Raw genomic sequence first — 18,289 nt, 5'->3', positions numbered from 1 at the left:
CTTCAGCTCCTTTGCTAGAAATAAAACACATACAGAATATAAGTCAAGGACTATTACAATACATGCAAACAGTCATTCCAACCCTTGAGTCCTGGGAGAATGTGGATGTTACTGTTTAAATACTGGGCGCATTAGTGAAGGCTCAAGCATCCTCAATTCGTGGACTTCGTTGCTTACTGTTCTGCAATGTATTCTCACGGTCTGGCTAACTGGCCTGGAAGTTGGATGTTAACAATCAGTGGCGGCCTCTGCTCTCCCACTCCCTATTCACCGCCACTCCCCAAGTGCCTCTGTCCCAGTACAGTTTGGCAGAGCTGTGGATGAAGAAAGGGCGCAAGAGACAGGAGTGGTTTCTGAAGGCCCCAGAAAGGAATCTTAAGCAAAATCAATGAACTAGGGGAAGCTGAGCTCTGGACGCTATGCCTCTCACAGAAGGTTTCTTTTCCGGGAAGTTGCTTTGGCCTGGTTAGTCAGAGCGCTGGTGGCAGAGAATTGCTCCAAGCCGTGGACCCTTTCCCAAATCTTAACTGCACTCCATAGTGTGAGTAATAATAATAATAGCTAACATTTATTGAGCGTTTCCTGTGCACCCCACACTGTGCTATGGGCTTTATGGGGAAGATATAATTTCATTTCCCCAGTGGCCCTATGAGGGTAGGTACTATTATTTATGCCCATGTTACAGATGAGACAGATGAGGAAGCTGAGGCTTGGTGACTTTCCTGAGGTCACACACCTAGTGATTGGTGAAAGAGCAATCAAACCCAACTCCACCTGCTTCCGGAGTCTGCCTTGTGAGCTGCTCCACCATCCTGCTGTCCCAGGAGGCCTTGTCAGGAGTCTCAGCACCCACTGCTGGGGCTGGGGGGAGAGCAGCAATGGAATTATCCGGGTCTGGGATGGATGGACAAAGGCGATTAGAAGAGCCTTGACTTTTGGGGACAGAGTGTGCAAAGGCCAAAAGAGGCAGGTGTTGGGCTCAGGAGTGAGTGGTTCCTTTATTCTCATTTGTCCATTTCCCAGTTGGCCTGAGAGGCTCTGGTATCATCAGTTGGGTTGATCTCTCTTTACAGCCCGATTTTACAGACCACCTAGTGTCATTTCCACAGCTGCCTTAGCGGGGCAGGGGAACACACTGTGCTAAGCTCTGAGACCCAGAGAGGCATAAGCCACAGTGTCAGTCCTCAAGGACCTACCTTACAATCTTGCACTTGTTATATAGTGTAATATAAATTTCAGACAATACAAGCGAGCATTTGCCTGTGACGAGTGTTCCAGAGTTCTGAAGCTGGGGTGAGTATTTAGAGGCGAATTTCCACTGAGTGTGGCGAGGGCATGGCAGTTACTTAAGAACACTGAGGACCTCCGCTGTGCTTATTTACTGGATTGTTCCCATTCCAGGGATAAAGGTATGACAGAGATGGTCCAGGCTCACTTGGGATTAATTAGCTGCCTTAGCCACTCACAGGCCTGGGTTTCTTTTTAATGTTTGTATTTACCTCAGATTCTTTTTTGCCCTCTTGAGCCATTTGGGCCTTTCAAAGGCAGACACTGAAGTGGAATTGACTTCCATTCGTATGTGGAATGCTCATTCCCACTGAGAGTGACCCCAAATTTTGTTTTCCAAAGCCACTGAGAAGGCCTAGTCTATCTTAGGTATTAAAGGAAGAAGGTCAGAGCTGCTGTTACTTCTGCTTTGTTTCCTTCGAGTTCCCCCTCTGCCTCTCTTTCCCTCTCACCGCACTCTACCCTTTTATCCCTGTACCTTGGGATGCCCTATGGCTGATACTGTTCTTTTTGGGAGAATTCCAGGGAGATTGCTTCAGAAGTGGGTTGGTCCTGGTGGGCCACTCGGGAGGAGCCTCTGAAAGGTGGCATTTATGGCCCTGGTCGCTGTGAGTACCTCCCCACCTCACTCCTTTACCAACTCCTAGCTGGGAGGAGATAGAGGCATCTGTCTGAAGACTTTGGGTCTGAACCCTAGGCCTCTCCCTGGGCCCTGGGATGGCTAGTGTCTTAATTCAGTTCCATCCAGTGTGATGAGTATTTATTGGACATCTGTCACGTGCCCTCCAGAAGGTGACCATCTGGTTAGAGAGAAAGACTTACATCTGCAACGCAATTTGAGGCTAACACAAGACTGTGTAGTGTAAGGTGCTGTCTTATGGTGAAGTCGAGAACACGGAAGGACAGGAGAGATCAGGGAGGCTGGGGGAGTAGGGGAAGGTAGTGCTGGAGCTGAGCCTTGAGGGATGAGCAGGGCTTGGCTATGTGGAAAGTGCTGGCATCAGAAGGAACATCATGAAGGAACTGCTGGGGCCCAGCAAAAGAGCAAATCAAACCAGAGAGAGTTTGGTCAGAGTTTCGGTCAGATTCTCCTGATGAGTTAATACCCTATTACCCAGAACAAAGGGTGGAGCGCCCTTTAGTGGGTCCCCGTGGCAAACTTGTGAATATGTTTTAGAAGTGAGTGACCTGCCTTCCTGTGTTGTGTTACGCATGATAGATACATACGTACGCTGATAATTGGCGCTTTCACAGGGGAGAACTGAAACAAGGATGTGGGCAGCTGATGGCGCAGCGTCCGCGCGACCGCACATCTTTGTCTCGCGGTCCCTTCTGGGTCTTCTACCTGCCCCCGCACCACTGCCCCCAGCTTATCAATTGCAAAGGAAGCCAGCCATAGACTGGAACCGGCCTGCCCCCGGTCCTTGAAGATACCTGACATTCTCTGGAAAGTGAAGGCCAGAAACGGGGAGGAGAGACTAGGAGAAGAGGAAGGAAGGTTGGGTTCTGCTTTTCCGGACATTTCACTGCTGAAGGGAATTCATGATCCGGGGCTGATGGAGGAGGGAGCAAAACGGGCAGGGTGGGAAGAAGTAGCGAGGAACCTCGATGACATTTGTCACCTTCTACCCATGGGGGTGTCGCCGACACGACTCCAGGTCCCCCAGCTGATGTTTCTCTCCCGTCTTCACCTCTGCCTCTTTCCTCCTAGGTAGGTTTTGAAATCCCCCTGCAGATATTTCTATGGAATGGCAGCAGCGGAGTGGTGGTTTGTACCTCTGGCTAGGGTGACAAAGGCATCTGTAGTGCCTTTTCAACATCCAGATTCTCGGGCCACACTTCAGACCTGGGGGAGCCGGGCATGGGAACTTAGAACCTGGACTTTCCCTAAGCTCCCCAGGCAATTCCGATGCGCTGAAGTGAGGACCCCTACCCCACTGTGTCGGGGTCTCTGGTCCAAGGCTTCCTCCCTAGAGTTTGGCCCCGCAAGCTGTGCCCTTTGCCCCTTCCTCCCCCCACCCTTCACCCAAGCACCTGTAGAAACTTAAGTAGTGAAGTCTTCTGTTTTATGTCACAGCTTCTCCTTAGTTTCTTTTCACCATCATTCCCGGGGGCTTCTCAGGAACATTCTCCCGATATCCTGAAGCTGTTGGCACCTCACCCTAGATTAAAGGAACACGTAGAGTCATTGGCTACTGAAGGCACCAGCCATAATCTACCAAAGTTGTCACAGGTAAAACTCCACTCACCCAGCTCGCTCGTGACTCTTCGTTTGGCTGTTTTGTGGGCAAACATGGGGAGTGAGGCCTCACTCTCCTACCTCATTCGGTTCCCGAGAAAGAAGAAATGGAGTCGCTCATGGCTGCGTTCTTTGCTAGAAGGCTATTTCCTAAAGATGAAATTGGATTTTAGGCGGGGGCCCGGGGTTGATGATTTATTACGTTCAGTTTTCAGTTCTTGGTCGGATCCAGCTGAAAGAGAGAGTTGACAGAACTAGAAAGGATCTGGCCCACTTCCCCTGGAGCCCTTCAGTCGGGGTGGCTTTATCAGCTTAGGGGCGGAGCCTGGGAAGAGGGCCTGACAGCCCCTCCTTTCCTGCTTTTTGTTTGTGCACGCTGCTCCCAGCTAAGTTCCTTGTGCAAAGACAACTCCATTTGATCCCCAAGGGGAGGTAATTTCATATTCCTGCACCGTGTCTTACACGTAAGTAGGCTTCCAATACATATTTGGAGCGGGGGAGAGGGAAGCGACCTAGGAAGTCGCAGGTATTTGAGTCTTTGAAAACGATGGTCTCCAGGCCCTAGCTTTCCCAGCAGAGGGCAAGTGGGCAGAGGCTGGGACTCAGAAGGGCAGACGTGAAGGCAGAGTTGAGCTCTGAAGGTCTAGGCACCTCGGGACCTCTGCCTGCCCACCATCTGTGATCCGTGTTCCTCCCCTGTATGTGAGCCCTGGGGTCTCTGTGGCTTCTTGGATTCTCTGACAGGTGAGAATCTTACATCTCCCTGACTTCTTTCCCCGCTCTGGAGAATGAATAAAATGCAGGTGTACCTGACTCAAAAAAGGGTGGGGGGGCAGAACTTAGAGTATCTCCTGAAATCAAAGCACCCCTAGTGCATCTCAATACGTGTTTGAGATCATTATTACAGGATTGAGAGCCCTAACACTGAACCAAAGTCCCTGGAGTGACTTCTAATGGCAGCTCAACCTGAAATGAAGAAAAGTAGCACCCCTGGCTTTCCCATGTGAGCCCGCTGGGGAGCAGGGATTGGGTTTCCACCCAAACTTTGCCTTGCAAAGCGGTGTACCGTGTAGACTATGCCTGGGGCTCGTGGAAAGGATGCGGCAGTGCCATAGTGCTGAAAAAAACCCCTGAACTCCCCAGGTTAGGGACTCAGAAAACCCACATCCTTTTTCTCCGTACCTCATCATTTTCTCCCAGCTGTGCACTGCCCATTTTTCATCTATCTACCAATTTTTTTGGTTGGAGTTGGAGGGGAGAAAACAGCATGAGCGTTTTGACCCATGTGCTGTGGATGTGGAGTAGAGAGGGGGTCTCTAGGTAAACCTGCATAAACACCTTGTCATTGGATTTGTTTTTTTCTAGATCCTTCTCCCGGACAAAAATTCTTTAAAAGTCTAGAGACATTATGGATCGTTTTGCCAAATGATCTTGTCTCTTTTTCAGACTTCTCACCCAAAATCTAGTGAAAAGACTAATTTGTCCCTAGTTTGTTTGACCAGGATAACACATAGCTCTGGAGCGTGAGGGCACTCGGCAGGCCTGTGAACACACCTGTGCCAGAGCCTTCCCGAAAGTTCTTTGGGAGCTGGGTGTGGGGCTCGAGGAGGGCCCGGAATGGCAGTGAGGGTGAGAGGAAGTACTGAGTGGCTGGATGTACCCTGGCTGTACTGCATGCCTTGGTTTCCCCCAGGTAGTGACTGGGGGACTGATTTGGAGGGGAGCGGGGCCTGGCACCGCACTTGCCATTCCCCCCTTCAGCGCGGCCCAAAGACTCTCTCCCCACACGCCTTTCTGTCCTTGCCTCGGACAGAGGTTCCTCCGCTCCGCCCCAGCTGGGCCTGCCTGTGCCCTGTGACCGCCCATCAGTTAAGCTACACGTCCTCTAGATGATCAACACTGTGCGGTATCTTCTCATTGTGCCCCTGGGGAGAAGTATCAGAGGACGACGTTGGTCGTGAGTAGATCCTGATGTTCGGCTCTTCCTTTCCAGGAAACGCTGGAGCGCCCACATTGTTCTGGTCAGGAGACGGCAGCAGCCGGGGGGCACAGAGGCAGCCCGGTGAACCTCGTGCCGGTGCAAGGGGACAGGCAGCAAGACGGCCCCGAAGACCAGGACGGAGCGGAGGAGGCGGGGGCCGCTGCCTCTCCCCAAGCTGCCTCCAGCAAGACCGGCAAATGCCAGGGGAAGAAAAGGAAGCGCTGCCAAATCGAACCCCAAGACCCCGAGGTGCCTAGGAAAGCGTCTAAGGCAGGTGCGGACTCTCCCCGGGGGGCAAGCGGCTCGGAGGAGGGCCCGGCTCACCAGTATGTGGAGGTCCCTCACCCTCCACGGGAGGGCTCCGCGGCTCTGCACGGGGCCCAGCTCTCAGCTCTGCCGCCTCCGGGGTGCCTGTGGGGCTTCTGTGAGAGCACTGCGTCCAGTAGTGACATCTCATGCCCTCGATGGTGTCACCTCCTTCCAGGCCAGCCTCTGGCTACTCCCATCCCCATTCCGGGAACGTAGGACGAGGGCAGCGCGATCAGGCCTCACTCCGCTCCTTCCCAGTCGTGTTCCCGTAGGCAGGCATCTGAGAAGCGGCAGCCGCAGCTTGATACCTTTCCCAGAGCGGCTGGCAGTGCCAAGATTCAGTGTCAGCTCTGAAGGCCTGGCTCAGTCCGCGGAGTTGCTGCCGCCGCCGCTTGTTGAGTGAGGCACCTGTTGCATTTGAAGGAAGCCCCCAGGGCTCCGGACGGTCCCTGACTTGCGCGTCTCTTTATGGGACTGTTGGAAGCCCGTGAGCGCCTGTTTCAGGGTACCCCATTCTCAGTGGCTCACGTGGCCACTAAATCAATTCTCTGGGAGGTGGTGAGAGTGGCAGGCTGAAAAAATAATTGGGTTCTTTTGCCTCAGAAGTGCTGTTTGTGAAACCAAGGTTGGTTCAGCTCTGACTTCTGCTCTCTAAACCACAGATCCTCCCACTGCTCCGGGGGCCAAACCTGCTCTCAGTGTTCCACTCGCATCTTTTGACGCCTCTGACCTTGAATGCTCCCTCTGTATGAGGTATGTGATGTGTACTGTCACTGCCTGAGTGTTCTTCCCCTCTGGTGTCGGGACTTGTCTGCTAGTGAACTACTGCTTGGTTGGTTAGCACGGAAAAGCGTGGTTCTAACAAAATGGAAATCACGCCGTTAACTGTCACACGGGCTAGCTTGTGTCCCTTGCTTACAGAATGCATTCCCCACACTCCTGACTTGGAAATACCTAGAGAGTGGGAAGGAAACGGTCTACTCAGACGTCACAGACTGATGGCACACAGGCTGGATGTCTTTTGTTCGGCCTTCACGGGATTTGGGGGCTTGTGAATGTTTTGAGACAGGACACGCACTCCAGTTGGTCACGGCCCCCCTCCCATGGCCACTGCCTTACACCTGCCTTCCTCTCACATTTGCTTTGCTTTCCGGGCGCCTTGTAGGCGTTTAAGTTTGTGACCCTGGAACTAATCTCAACTGGCTACTTGATCAAGGTCTCAAAGCTCAAGGGCCAGTGTCAGCACCACAGGCCTATTGTTTGGAAGCCAAGAGAGGGCCTGGCTAGTTTTTGTTCTGTGCCCTGCACAGTAGTCAGTAGTGGGCATGTACCACTTGGCCAAGCGTCTCTCCTCCACCCACTGCCACGTCATCTCTACTTTCTCAGACCTCTGGATACACAAATTATCCACATGCCTGCCCACCCTCCAACATACACAAAAAGGAAACTGCAACAGTAGTGATCTGTGCAAAGAAATGACTTTCACTTGTTTCATTTCACAGCTGTGGCTTCGTGGCTAAGAGGAGCTGCTCCAAAGCCAGGGTGCCTGGGTTTCAACCGAGGCTCTGCCACTTACTGGCTGTTTGACCTGGAGCAGGTGACTTTCTCTGCCACTGTTTTCTCATGAGTAAAATAGAGAACAGTAGTACCTGCTCTATGGGCTTGTTATGATTGAGAAAATCTATTTAAGACACTTAGAATAGTGCTTGACATATAGTAAGTACTCAATAAATGTTAACTTTTTTTCCTAGACCAGAGGTTCTTTAACTTTAGGTCCATGGACCCCTGAGGGGGTTCTATCTGTGGATTCTAATAGATCTAAGAATTCCCTGCAGTTATATGTAAAAGTGTGTGTGTGTGTGTGTCTGTGTGCGTGTGTGTGAGTTTTCCAGGACGAGGTCCACAGCTTTCAGTAGATTCTCAAGTGTGCCTTATTCCCCCCAAAAGAGCTTTAAAAGGAGGCTGAGATATTTGCACAAAAGTTGTTAAGATGGTTGAACCAAAGGAAGAGAGGTCAAGAAAAATCTTTCGGTCCACCACACAGATGGATCCAGCCAGCGGAGGCTCCTCAGAGGTTTTCTTGCCCTTTACAAGCACATATGCCTTCCATGTCAATCCCAGGCATACTCGGAATGACTTTTCTTGTCCTCTGAATAAAAATGAGTAAGGTAGCCATTACCCGAACACATACTTTTTCTCTCTCTTAAAAAAATTAGAGTTGCCAGATTTGCTCATAAGCTCAGACAGACTCGATAAAGAAGGTAGCAGCAAGCCTTCCATACACTGTCTGAGTTTAGGTGGAGTGGGCGAGGGTAGGATGGGCTGTATAACCAGTTCCCCCTCCCCCTCACAACAACATAGCAGGTGGGTCGTGCCGTTTGTCTGCTTGTCTTCCAAGCAGACAAATGGGCCTCCACAGGTAATAACGCCTTTGTGGCTCTCAGCCCGCGATGTGAGCCGTGGTCCTTCAGATGTCAGACTTTGATAGACTTGATTCAGCTCACTCAGAAAGCCTGGGTCTTTGGTGTACTTATCCTTCTTAACACTCCTCCCGGCATCCCGGGGACGCAGAATCAAACACGCAGACTCATCCTGTTTGTGTTTTCCCTGAGGGCTAAGAATCCTGAGGTTGAAGTTCTTTTGTTCCCTTTCCTCTGCTTTTCTCCCTTTCATCTTGTTTGTCCCTGATCTCAACAGGGAGCTTCAGAGAAGGGTTAGAAATTTGGTCCAAGAAATAAACACCAAGAGGATAAGACCCCCTTCTAGTTGGCTCGCTCTGAGTTTAAAAGCCATTATTTCCCTTATCCTGCCCCTCTGTTCTAAATGAGACTTCAAAGCAAAAACCCATCTTTGCCTGGAGAAGTTATTGTATGGGCTGGTAAGTTACCGGGGCCGGGGGTGGGGTGGGTGGGAGGGACTCTAGCTGCTTTATGGTGAAAAGAAGCCTGCCAGGTCTAGAGAACGTTTCTGATCGCAAGGCTCTTACAACTGTAGCCCTAGTTCAAAAGCATGTAGATCCCCTTCCAACAGGGCTTGTCTCCAAGTCAGAAATCACATATTGACAGAGGCCATTTCAAATATATGCTTTAGCTTGAATTATTGCAGTCTTGGAAAAGCTCCTGTTTCTACCTCTCTTCAGTGTTTTTCTTTTTTAAATTGTTATTAGGATTATTATTACGTTCCGTTATGACCCTCATGTGTCTTTGGTGGAGAGGGTTTAAGGGTAGATATTTTCAAACAATCTGCCGGGTCATGAAACTATAGACATTTGTACCTCCTGTGCAGGTTTCTAGAATGAAATCCAGTGGCCGTGGTGCTGCACTGGTAGAAGACAAGTTAGAGTGTGAATTTATTTGTTCTGATTCTAGAGGGAAAGTCCAGAGGGGCTTATAAATTCCTCAGGGAGAATGGCGGAGAGAGTGAATGGGACAGCTGTTGGAGGGTGAGCTAGTGAGAAACTTTCCAGTCTCCATTCCAAGCTTCCCTTGCTGGATCCCTTGCTGGACGGGGAGAGCTGTGCTGAGGGAAGTCACTCTCTGCCCCTCAGTCTTTAGTGAGTGCAGATCCTCCCTTGGGATTTACCTGCTCCAGATATCCTAGCCCTGGGGGCCACCTCTGGGGCTGCTGTGGAGCAGGACTTTTGGGGTGACAAGGATATTTTGAGATGTGGAGCAAGAATGTTTGATATTTGAACCAGTTACCTAATGGCCCAGTGACCTCTTTGTCAATTGAAATGAAAAGCTTTATATTTAACCTAGTTTTAGCTGCTCAGTTCACTTTCTCTCTCTCTCTCTCTCTCTCTCTCTCTCTCTCTCTCTCTCTCTCTCTCTCTCTCTCCCCCTGCCCCCTCCCTCCTCCTCATTCCCTCTTTGCTCTCATTTGATAGCAGCAAAAGAGCACAATACAAGGATGTAACTGGTGGGAAAAGATAGCTATTTCCAGACAAGCCAAACATCTTATCCGGGCTGACATCTAACTGAAAGCATTTATTATTACTGTTGTTTACTCCATCACTGTGACAATGTAAAATGCTTTCTTGTGAGAAAATCTGGCCCTACTCTGATTTATAAATGCCCCCCTGAAGTGTTTTCCGAAATCATTACCTAAACTGGTAAATAAAAGGGAGAGGGATTTGAGTATATATCTATTTCTAGCTCTATCTACATAGAGAGAGTTTCTCTCTCTCTGGCAGTGGGGAGAAGGAAGGGAGAGAGACAGAGGGAGAGAGGAAAGGGTGTGTGTGTGAGTGTGTGCATCTACATGTACATGGATGGTATGTGTTCTAGATATAGATGAACACAACAGTCGTGGCTGTGTCATGTAGTGGAGAAGGAAGATGGGCTTGTGACTCACATGTGACTTAGAATCCCAAGCCCTGCTACTTATTAGCTAGCTGTGTGACCTTGCGCAAGTTCTTTAACTTGTCTGAGTCCTAATTTCCTCAATAGTAAAATGGAGCTAGTCCAATTATTGCCTGTGACTGTATAAAGTTAATTTATATGAAAAACAGTATTGTACACATCCAGGATAGCGAGAGAAATATATTCCATCTGTCCCCAGTCACTTTACTCAGTCAGCCTGAATATAGAAGTGGGTTGAGTATTGAAAGATGATATATTCTAAGCATCTGAACCTTGAATTATTTCAAAGCAATAATTATGCAGCATCTGTGGCAGCATTCTTGTTTGTGACCACTGAGATCAGGAGCATTTTAATCATAGCTCTTGCTAAGAGTTGCTGTATCCTTCTGTGTCTGTTTCATTCATCTGCTCATTAATTGTCAGTATTTATTGCAATTAATTGGCCAGCTATACCATTATTATTTGTATGTGGATTACATTCTTCAATGAACAAAAGGCTTGAAATTCTCAAGAAAAATAGTTTTGCAGATACAGATTCATCAGTCAGTCTTCATCATTAGCGTCGTCAAGTAATGTATAAAAAGCATTCAGATTCATAGGTCTCAAATTACTGAGGAAATGAGATCATCTGCTTTGGCTGCTTCTAGGAGTTAGATCACAGCAGTAGTTCCCAAAATCAGCCTGCAAATCTCAATTTTGAAAAACACTTTAAATTGTGAAATAGACACAGTGGGAAAGTATGTAAAAATATGAATATATTCTCTTAACAAAATATTGTAAAGAGGATACTCATGGAACCCCTCTCAGCCCAAGAAATAAAACATTGCCAGGACTCCAGAAGCTGCCCGTGTGCCCCTTCCAAATCATGGCACCCCCCCAACACTGAAACCACTATCTTGACACCCTTGTATGTATCTCTAAACTGTGTAATTTCGTTTTTCCTATTTTTAAAAAAGCTTCATAGAAGTTGAATTATCCAGAACGGATTCTTTTTTTGTGGCTTCTTTTCCTCAGGATGAAGATTTATCCATGTTATTCCATGTAGGTGAAGTTCGTTCATTTTCATTAGTGTATAGTGTCCCATTGTATGAATCAACCAAAATCAGTTATATTCTGGATGGATATTTGGGTTGTTTCTAGTTTAGGGCTATTATGGACAACGTTACTATGAACAGTTTTTATGTCTGCTGGTGCGTATATAACTCTTTGCCCAGTTTTGATTGGGTTATCTCTCTTTTTCTTACTGACTTGTAGGAGCTCTATGTATGTTCTACATATAAGTCCTTTGTTAGTCACGTGTGCTGCAGATATCTTCTCCCGCTCTGGCTTGCCTTTTTGCTCTCTTAATGGCACCTTTCGAAGCGCTAACAAGTTCTTAAGTTTAATGCAGTAACAATGATCAATCTTTTCATTTACAGTTAGCTTTCTCGTGTGTGTGTCCTGTTTAAGAAATCTTCCCCCCCCCCCGAGGTCAGAAAGATGTTCTATCTTGTCTTCTAAAAGCTGTACTGTTTGCCTTTCACATTTATTTTTACAGCCCACATGGAATTGCTTTTTGTGTATGGTGTGAGAGGCAGTCCAACTTCTTTGCCCCCTCTGGATAGCCAGCTATCCCAGATAGCATTATTGAGAATGCTATTTATGTATTGAAAATCCTCCCTCTGCTTTGAAGTGCCACACTTGTCATAAATCAAGAATCTGGGTCTCGGTCTATTTCTGGGTTTTCTTTTCTATTCCACGGATCTATTTGTCCTTGTGCTAGTCTTACTCTGTTTTAATCACTATATAGTAAGTTCTGATGTCTGGTAGAGCATGTCCTCCTACATTGCTGCTATTCAAAAGTGTCTCAGCTCTTCTTGGCCCTTTGCCTTGCCTTATAAAGTTTAGAAATCAACTTGCCAAGTTCCACAAAAACAAACAAACAAGTAAAATAACCCATTGGGGTTTTTATTGGGACTCAGTTAGGTCTTCTTTACTTTCTTTCAATGAAATGTTTACAGTTTCTTTCAATAGACGTCTCATAAACTTTTGTTAGATTTATTCCTGGGCACTCAATTTTCAAAAGCAATTGTAAATGTCATCTTTTCAAAAATGTATTCTCTCATGCTTGTTGCTGGTATATAGAGCTACAATTGAATGGTGTGTGTGTGTGTGTGTGTGTGTGTGTGTGTGTGTGTGTATGTGTATTTCTCTAGCTTCTTTGCTAATTCTATCAATTCTTATTAATTCTAATAATCATTCTATAGATTCTTTTAGATTTTCTAAGTTCATCATCATACCATTTGTGAATAACAACAGATTTGTTTTTTCCCCTTTTAAGTCCTCAAACTTTTTTTCTCCTTGCCTTAGTACACTGGTTAGGACCTTCATCAAAGAGGTTTTCTGAAAATTAATTTTACTTTTTGACCAATTTAGTAACTAAAATTTATTAACTCGGTTAAACAAATTAACTGCTTTTTAAACAGGTTGATAACATTTAAAAAGTAGAAAACAGTAAATATATGAAAAATCTCTCTCCTAGCCCAGACCTTCATTGGCTTGTTAAAAATATCAAATCTCTGCTCCTCCCCTTGACCTCCTGAATTGTAAACTTTATCCAGTGAGACTTTGCCACGTCTGCGTTTTTAAAGTTCCACCTGGGACTCTGATAATTAGGTTTGGAGACCAATAGACTAGATTCGCCTACGCAGAGGTTAGTAGGATTGTGTAATACAGTGATTCCCAACCCTGGCTACACGTTAAAACCACCCCAGGAGCTCGACAAATCCTGATGCCTGGCCCTTACCCTGGACCAACTGATCTGCATCTCTGTAGGTGAGATCCTGGGCCTCTGTAGTTTTTTAAAGTTCCCCAGGTGATGGTGGGAGGGCGGTGGTCTGGGGAGGAGCAAGAGGGAGGGTTTACTCAGGGGCACAAGGAGACACTTGGGGGTGACAAGCATGTTCATTATCTTGGTTGGGGAGGTGGCCCCGTGGGTGTGTACGTGTGTCAGAACTTCTCAAGCTGTACGCTTAATGCATGTGCAGTCGATACCTCTATGTCAATAATACATCTATAAAGCTATTTAAAGAAAAAGCAACACACGTGGTTCTCACACACAGCAGGGGTTGAGAATCACTGTTCTAACAGAAAAGGCACACTACTGGAAGGGGAAGTCGTGTACCTTTTCTTTTTCCATGTCATCTGCCAACAGTTGGCTGTGTACTCTTAGATCAACCACTTCATCCCCTCTGGATCTCAGTTTCATTCTGATGGGCGGGTTCGATTTTTTTCTCAAGTACTTTTCAGCTCTGAAGCTCTGATTCCTCTGTTCAGCCTGGCTGTGCGGGCCAGGCTGCTGGTGCACCTCCTGGCCACACGAGGGGGCTGCGCAGCCTGCAGCCTCTTCCTCTCGACTGAACACTCTTGTGAGGTCAAAATAGGCTGGTCAGGCGTCTTTCCCTTCTTTCTGTCCTCTTGGTGAGTGCGAGCTCCGCTTCTGAAGCATCATCTTCAGCTGCCCCCATCCAGTGGTCCTGCTGCAGGTGAGCCTTTCTTTAAGCAAAATAAATCCATGAATCTCTGAATGTACAGAACCGCTTTTTAAGAGATCCTCAGATTGCTTTGAAAAAATAGCTCCTGCAAAACAATTAAAATAGGATCTAATTAAAGTATGTGTATACATACGCATGTATATATGTATGTGTCTGTCTGTCTATCCATCAGTAAGCACATTAATAATATTACTCTGTTGTCCCTAGGAAAATGATCCATCCATGTAAAAGGCAGTTATGTTTGTTACAGGTGCAATTTTGAGATCCTTCAGGCTGTAAACATTGCTTAGGTGAAAAATGGAATCACGGTTAGCAAATAAGCCTAGTCTTTTTCCAGTGTAATATGATATAAAGTACTTAAATATGGGAGTGTGTGTTTGTTTATCTATGTGTTTACATATATTCAGGTGAACAGGTTGGCTAAGTATTTTAGAATGGAATCTATTCAAGACACTCTGGGCATTCATCTTCATTTCTCTAGGACCTGACAGGGAAAAAAGTGTGGATGCCCTGGAAGAGACTGACTAGAACTAATGTTACAAAATGATCTAGCTATGTCCTAAATTTTAATAAATGCATAATTTAATGCATTTAAATCCAGCTCAGAAATAAAAAGCAAATGCTTTTCTGAACTGCAACAACAGCAGGGTTTTTTTTTTTTAAAAAAAAAGGAAAAAGAACCCCCTCCCACCCCGGCACATAGAATTTCCCAAATAATACTATAACACCTGAACATTGAATAGCTCTGTCTTTCATGTTTGGTCTGATTGCAGTTTTCTTGCCTTCTGATTCCTAAATTTCAGATTATTCTATGAGCCAGTCACAACACCTTGTGGACACACCTTTTGCTTAAAATGCCTTGAAAGATGCCTAGATCACAATGCGAAGTGCCCACTGTGCAAAGATGGTCTTTCACAGGTAAAACGTTCTTTCTTTCTTGATTGGGTTAGCTTATTGGGAATTGGGTACGAAGACAGCATCCTATTGGATCCCAAGCCACTGCACTGTGCTAGAGCAAAACACCCCCTCAGACCATTTATTTCTCCTGTCTTAGAGCCACCCCTCCCCTCTCCACAAATTCCTCCAGGGAAATGAGGCAACATCTAGCTTTTTATGAACTGTCAGTAGTGAAATTAATTTGTGTTGGAAACAAAAGTATCAAAATGATGATAAACATGGATTCTTGTTCTAATCCCATCATGGCACCTGATTCACTGTCATGTTGGGTGAATCTTTTGTCCTCCCTGGGCTTGGACTAGATGAGCTCCGATGTCTCCTTATCATCAATGTTTATTCTGTGGTTTGAAGAGATCACTCCCAGGTCCCCAGGAAAACCTCACAGACCTTCATTGTGGTCCTTGCCCCACTCCTCAGCTGCCACTGTACTTATTAGCAGACATTTGTCTGCTGGAAAATCTCTGGGGCTTCCAGATTCTCTAAAATGAATCACCCAAACTGCCACCTTTGTCTTTCAAATGGACTTGCTGTAATTTTCTATAGCACAAGCAGATCTGGGCATCCATCTTGTCCCGCCACCCCAGGGACTTGTGTGCCATATTTTACAATCAGTATAAATGTTCCTTGACCCCTGTCATCCCTGAGGAGAGGTTGGAGATGATGCAAGACTATCTCTAGGTGAATGTAGATCCAGAGGAGTCATGTGTCAATCTTTCCCAACACCCCAACATTTAAATTAAGGGAAGGGAGTGAAATAATCATCCAGGATAGCCCTGAGGCTGTGTATTGGGCTGCGGGGCAGGGTCAATGTCATATCTGGCCTAGGTGAAGAGGTGGTATTTGCTGTCCTGATTGTAGGTGAGAAGCCCATGGTCCTTATACTTCAATAATACATTGGTGTTGTGGCAACACTACAACATTCAGATTAACAGAAAGAAGGAAAATCTACCGTTAAAATTTTAGTATGTACGTTTACTGGGTTTTTGTTTCAGCATCAGCGGAGGAGTCACCTCCTTCTTGGAGAGGCTACCTCCTGAGTCATTGCTTTTCCCCAAAGACTGGGACTGGTCAAAGCAGCCGGTTTTTCTGCAGCCAGGCAATGGCAGTGGCTGAGAAGGCATCGTGGAGGCAGAGGCTGTGAGGTCCTGGTCTTAGGGGCTAGAAGATATTCCCATCTATCCCTGTGTCTTCGCACAGGGTCACACTTGCACCATTTTCCGGAGAGAGAAATATCTTATTCCGATCATGTTCACTGCGCAATAGGCAGACGTAGCCCGTACTGGGAAAGGAAAAAATGTCTGAAGCCTGCCGTTTTATACTCAGGAGCTCCCCCTGCTGGGTCTGTGTGGCTGGTTTCCATAGCCAGCAGTTCTCTGCAGATGTTTTCGTTCCCATTGCCTGGTTCACACAAACACCCACTCCTTACAGATCCCTGGATATGCACAGACTAGGGGTGTTTGGGAGGAGAGTAATAGTGACAATTGACAACTGAGCCCGAGTTAGGTTATGAAATCAGGGTTTATAACATAAATCCAGTGATACCTAGACGGTATAATAAAAAAAAATAGGCAAATGAAATCACCAGTATAGCTTTTCTTTTTAAAACTAAAGTTAGAGGAGAAAAAACTATATAATATATAGACTTGAAATATCCCGAAGCCCAAGCATTGGGGTGGGGTTGGGAGTGGGGCACAGCAGGAAAGGATCAATAATTGAAAATTGCTTTTTAGTTCCCTGAACCTTTTGACCACGGACTTTTATCATATCCCAGATGGAGACCATTTCTGGGAGCTTATAAACGCAATAATCAGGAAAAGGAAAGGAAAGGATTTTCTCCCTTTTTTGACAAGAATATGATCTCAATCAATTTCAGCGTTGTGGGAAAGCTATGACATTTTTAAAACTCCATTGCAGGTCTTTTCCCCTTTTTAAAATAACTTTTCTAATTATAAAAGTAATTCATTGCATGTGGGGTTTTTTAAGCTAAACTCTAACCTGCAGAGAATACATACATTATGATGGTGTCAGCTGCCAATGTGTGGGTCTAAATTACTCCAGTGTGCTTTGTGTTTTTCTGATGACTGCATAATATCTAATTGCCTTGTTCCCCGTATAGTGCTTGGCATCAAGAAAATACAGTAAAAATGTCATAATGGAAGAGCTAATAGCTAAATTCCTTCCAGAAGAACTCAAGGAACGAAGAAGGCTTTATGAAGAGGAAATGGAAGAACTTTCTAAGTATGCATATGCACATTGCTGTACATTCCCTCCTAACTCCTCATTTAGTGATACCATGTTGGTAGCTTGAAATTGGCCACAGTGAGAGTATTTACACCGCAGAAATTGGCAAATGCTGTAACAAGGGCTTACCCGCTCCATCCCCAGAAAGCCAGTTGTTCATTTACCAGCACCCACTGAAGAAGCCTAAGCCGAACCACTGACCAGGTCACATATTGGCACTAGTAACTGGGTATCACGGATACCAAATTACTGGAACAATTTAATCAGGGGGGCTTAATGAGGTGCAGTTGACCCTTAAACAACATGGATTTGAACTGCGCGGTTCCACGTATACGTGGATCTTTTTCAGTAGTAAATATTATAGTCCTACACTATCCGATCCGTGGTTGGTTGAATCCACGAATGCAGAACCGCGGATACAGAGGAACTTCGGATACCGAGGGCGACTCTTAAGTTATATGCTGATTTTCAACTGGGCAGAGGGTTGGCACCCCTAACCCCCGTGTTGTTCAAGGGTCAGCTGTATCCAGAAGACGGTTTTCAGGTACATAAGGAGGTTCTATGAGGTTAAGAACTTTGATATCAGCCAGACCTGGGCTTATGATGCAGTTTTGCCACAAAGTGTGTACACTTCATGACCCTAGGCAGGTCACTTAACGTCTCTGGGCCTCAGTCTCCTCATCTGTAACTTGGGGATAATAATAGACTTGTTACGAAGGTCAGATGAGCTAGTGTGTAGTAAGCACTTAATAAAAGCAATAGTAGGAATGCTGCTTGTTATTATGCTTCCTCTTCCATCACAGGTATTGTGAGAGGTAGAGAGTGGGGGTGGAGAAAGAAGCAAGGCTCCAGGCTCTCTGCCTGGCTGGAAGAACAACTCACCTAGCAGAAAAAGCAGGAAGGAAATCACTAATTTCTGTCTCTCATACTGCTGACCCCCCATCTCCCCATCCCTGGTGGAATTCTCACAGCATTCTGGGGGCAGAGTTCCCGATGGCAAAAGCTGTTCTGGTTTTGTGCTCACCCTGTAGAGAACATTTCTAAACTGCCACCGGCTTGTTTGTGCCTCTCACTTTGAATAACACGCTGTGCTGGGGAGCCAGAAATGAAATCGTTCTTTGCTCATTAACATATTAGATCTACTCAAGGCATCTTTATCTTTATTTCTGATTCTTAAGTTCACCTTGAGTCTCTCTGGGCCCTCTTCTCAAATACCATTTAATGTCTGATTGACAAACACTGGAATATACTAGGTGGATTTCTCTTAAAAGGAATCCTAAATTTAATCCTTTTGAGATTTGGGCAAATGATCCTGTATATCTATTGGTAAGTTTATGTTCAGATGTCCCTGTATTGGATTTACTAGACAAATAAAATAACA

General features: G+C 46.2%; 1 protein-coding gene across 5 annotated transcripts in view; it reads left to right on the top strand.

The window, feature by feature from the left end:
• LONRF3 (LON peptidase N-terminal domain and ring finger 3) overlaps positions 1 to 18,289 on the top strand; it is a 38,076-nt gene that overhangs the window by 7,574 nt on the left and 12,213 nt on the right. For 3 of the 5 annotated variants that reach the window (XM_022562940.2, XM_022562942.2, XM_089904141.1), the window contains exons 4-8: positions 3,365 to 3,520; positions 5,520 to 5,781; positions 6,479 to 6,569; positions 14,514 to 14,628; positions 16,784 to 16,905. In XM_022562940.2, coding sequence (XP_022418648.1) covers positions 3,365 to 3,520; positions 5,520 to 5,781; positions 6,479 to 6,569; positions 14,514 to 14,628; positions 16,784 to 16,905 — 746 coding nt within the window. The remainder of the gene's footprint in view (positions 1 to 3,364; positions 3,521 to 5,519; positions 5,782 to 6,478; positions 6,570 to 14,513; positions 14,629 to 16,783; positions 16,906 to 18,289) is intronic. The other 2 variants (XM_022562944.2, XM_022562945.2) reach the window with 1 other exon arrangement.

This window comes from Delphinapterus leucas, chromosome X (genome assembly GCF_059928025.1).
Source record: "Delphinapterus leucas isolate spDelLeu-1000000601 "Yukka" chromosome X, BTC_Dleu_Yukka2, whole genome shotgun sequence".
NCBI lineage: Eukaryota > Metazoa > Chordata > Mammalia > Artiodactyla > Monodontidae > Delphinapterus > Delphinapterus leucas.
This window is presented reverse-complemented; position numbering and strand designations above follow the sequence as displayed.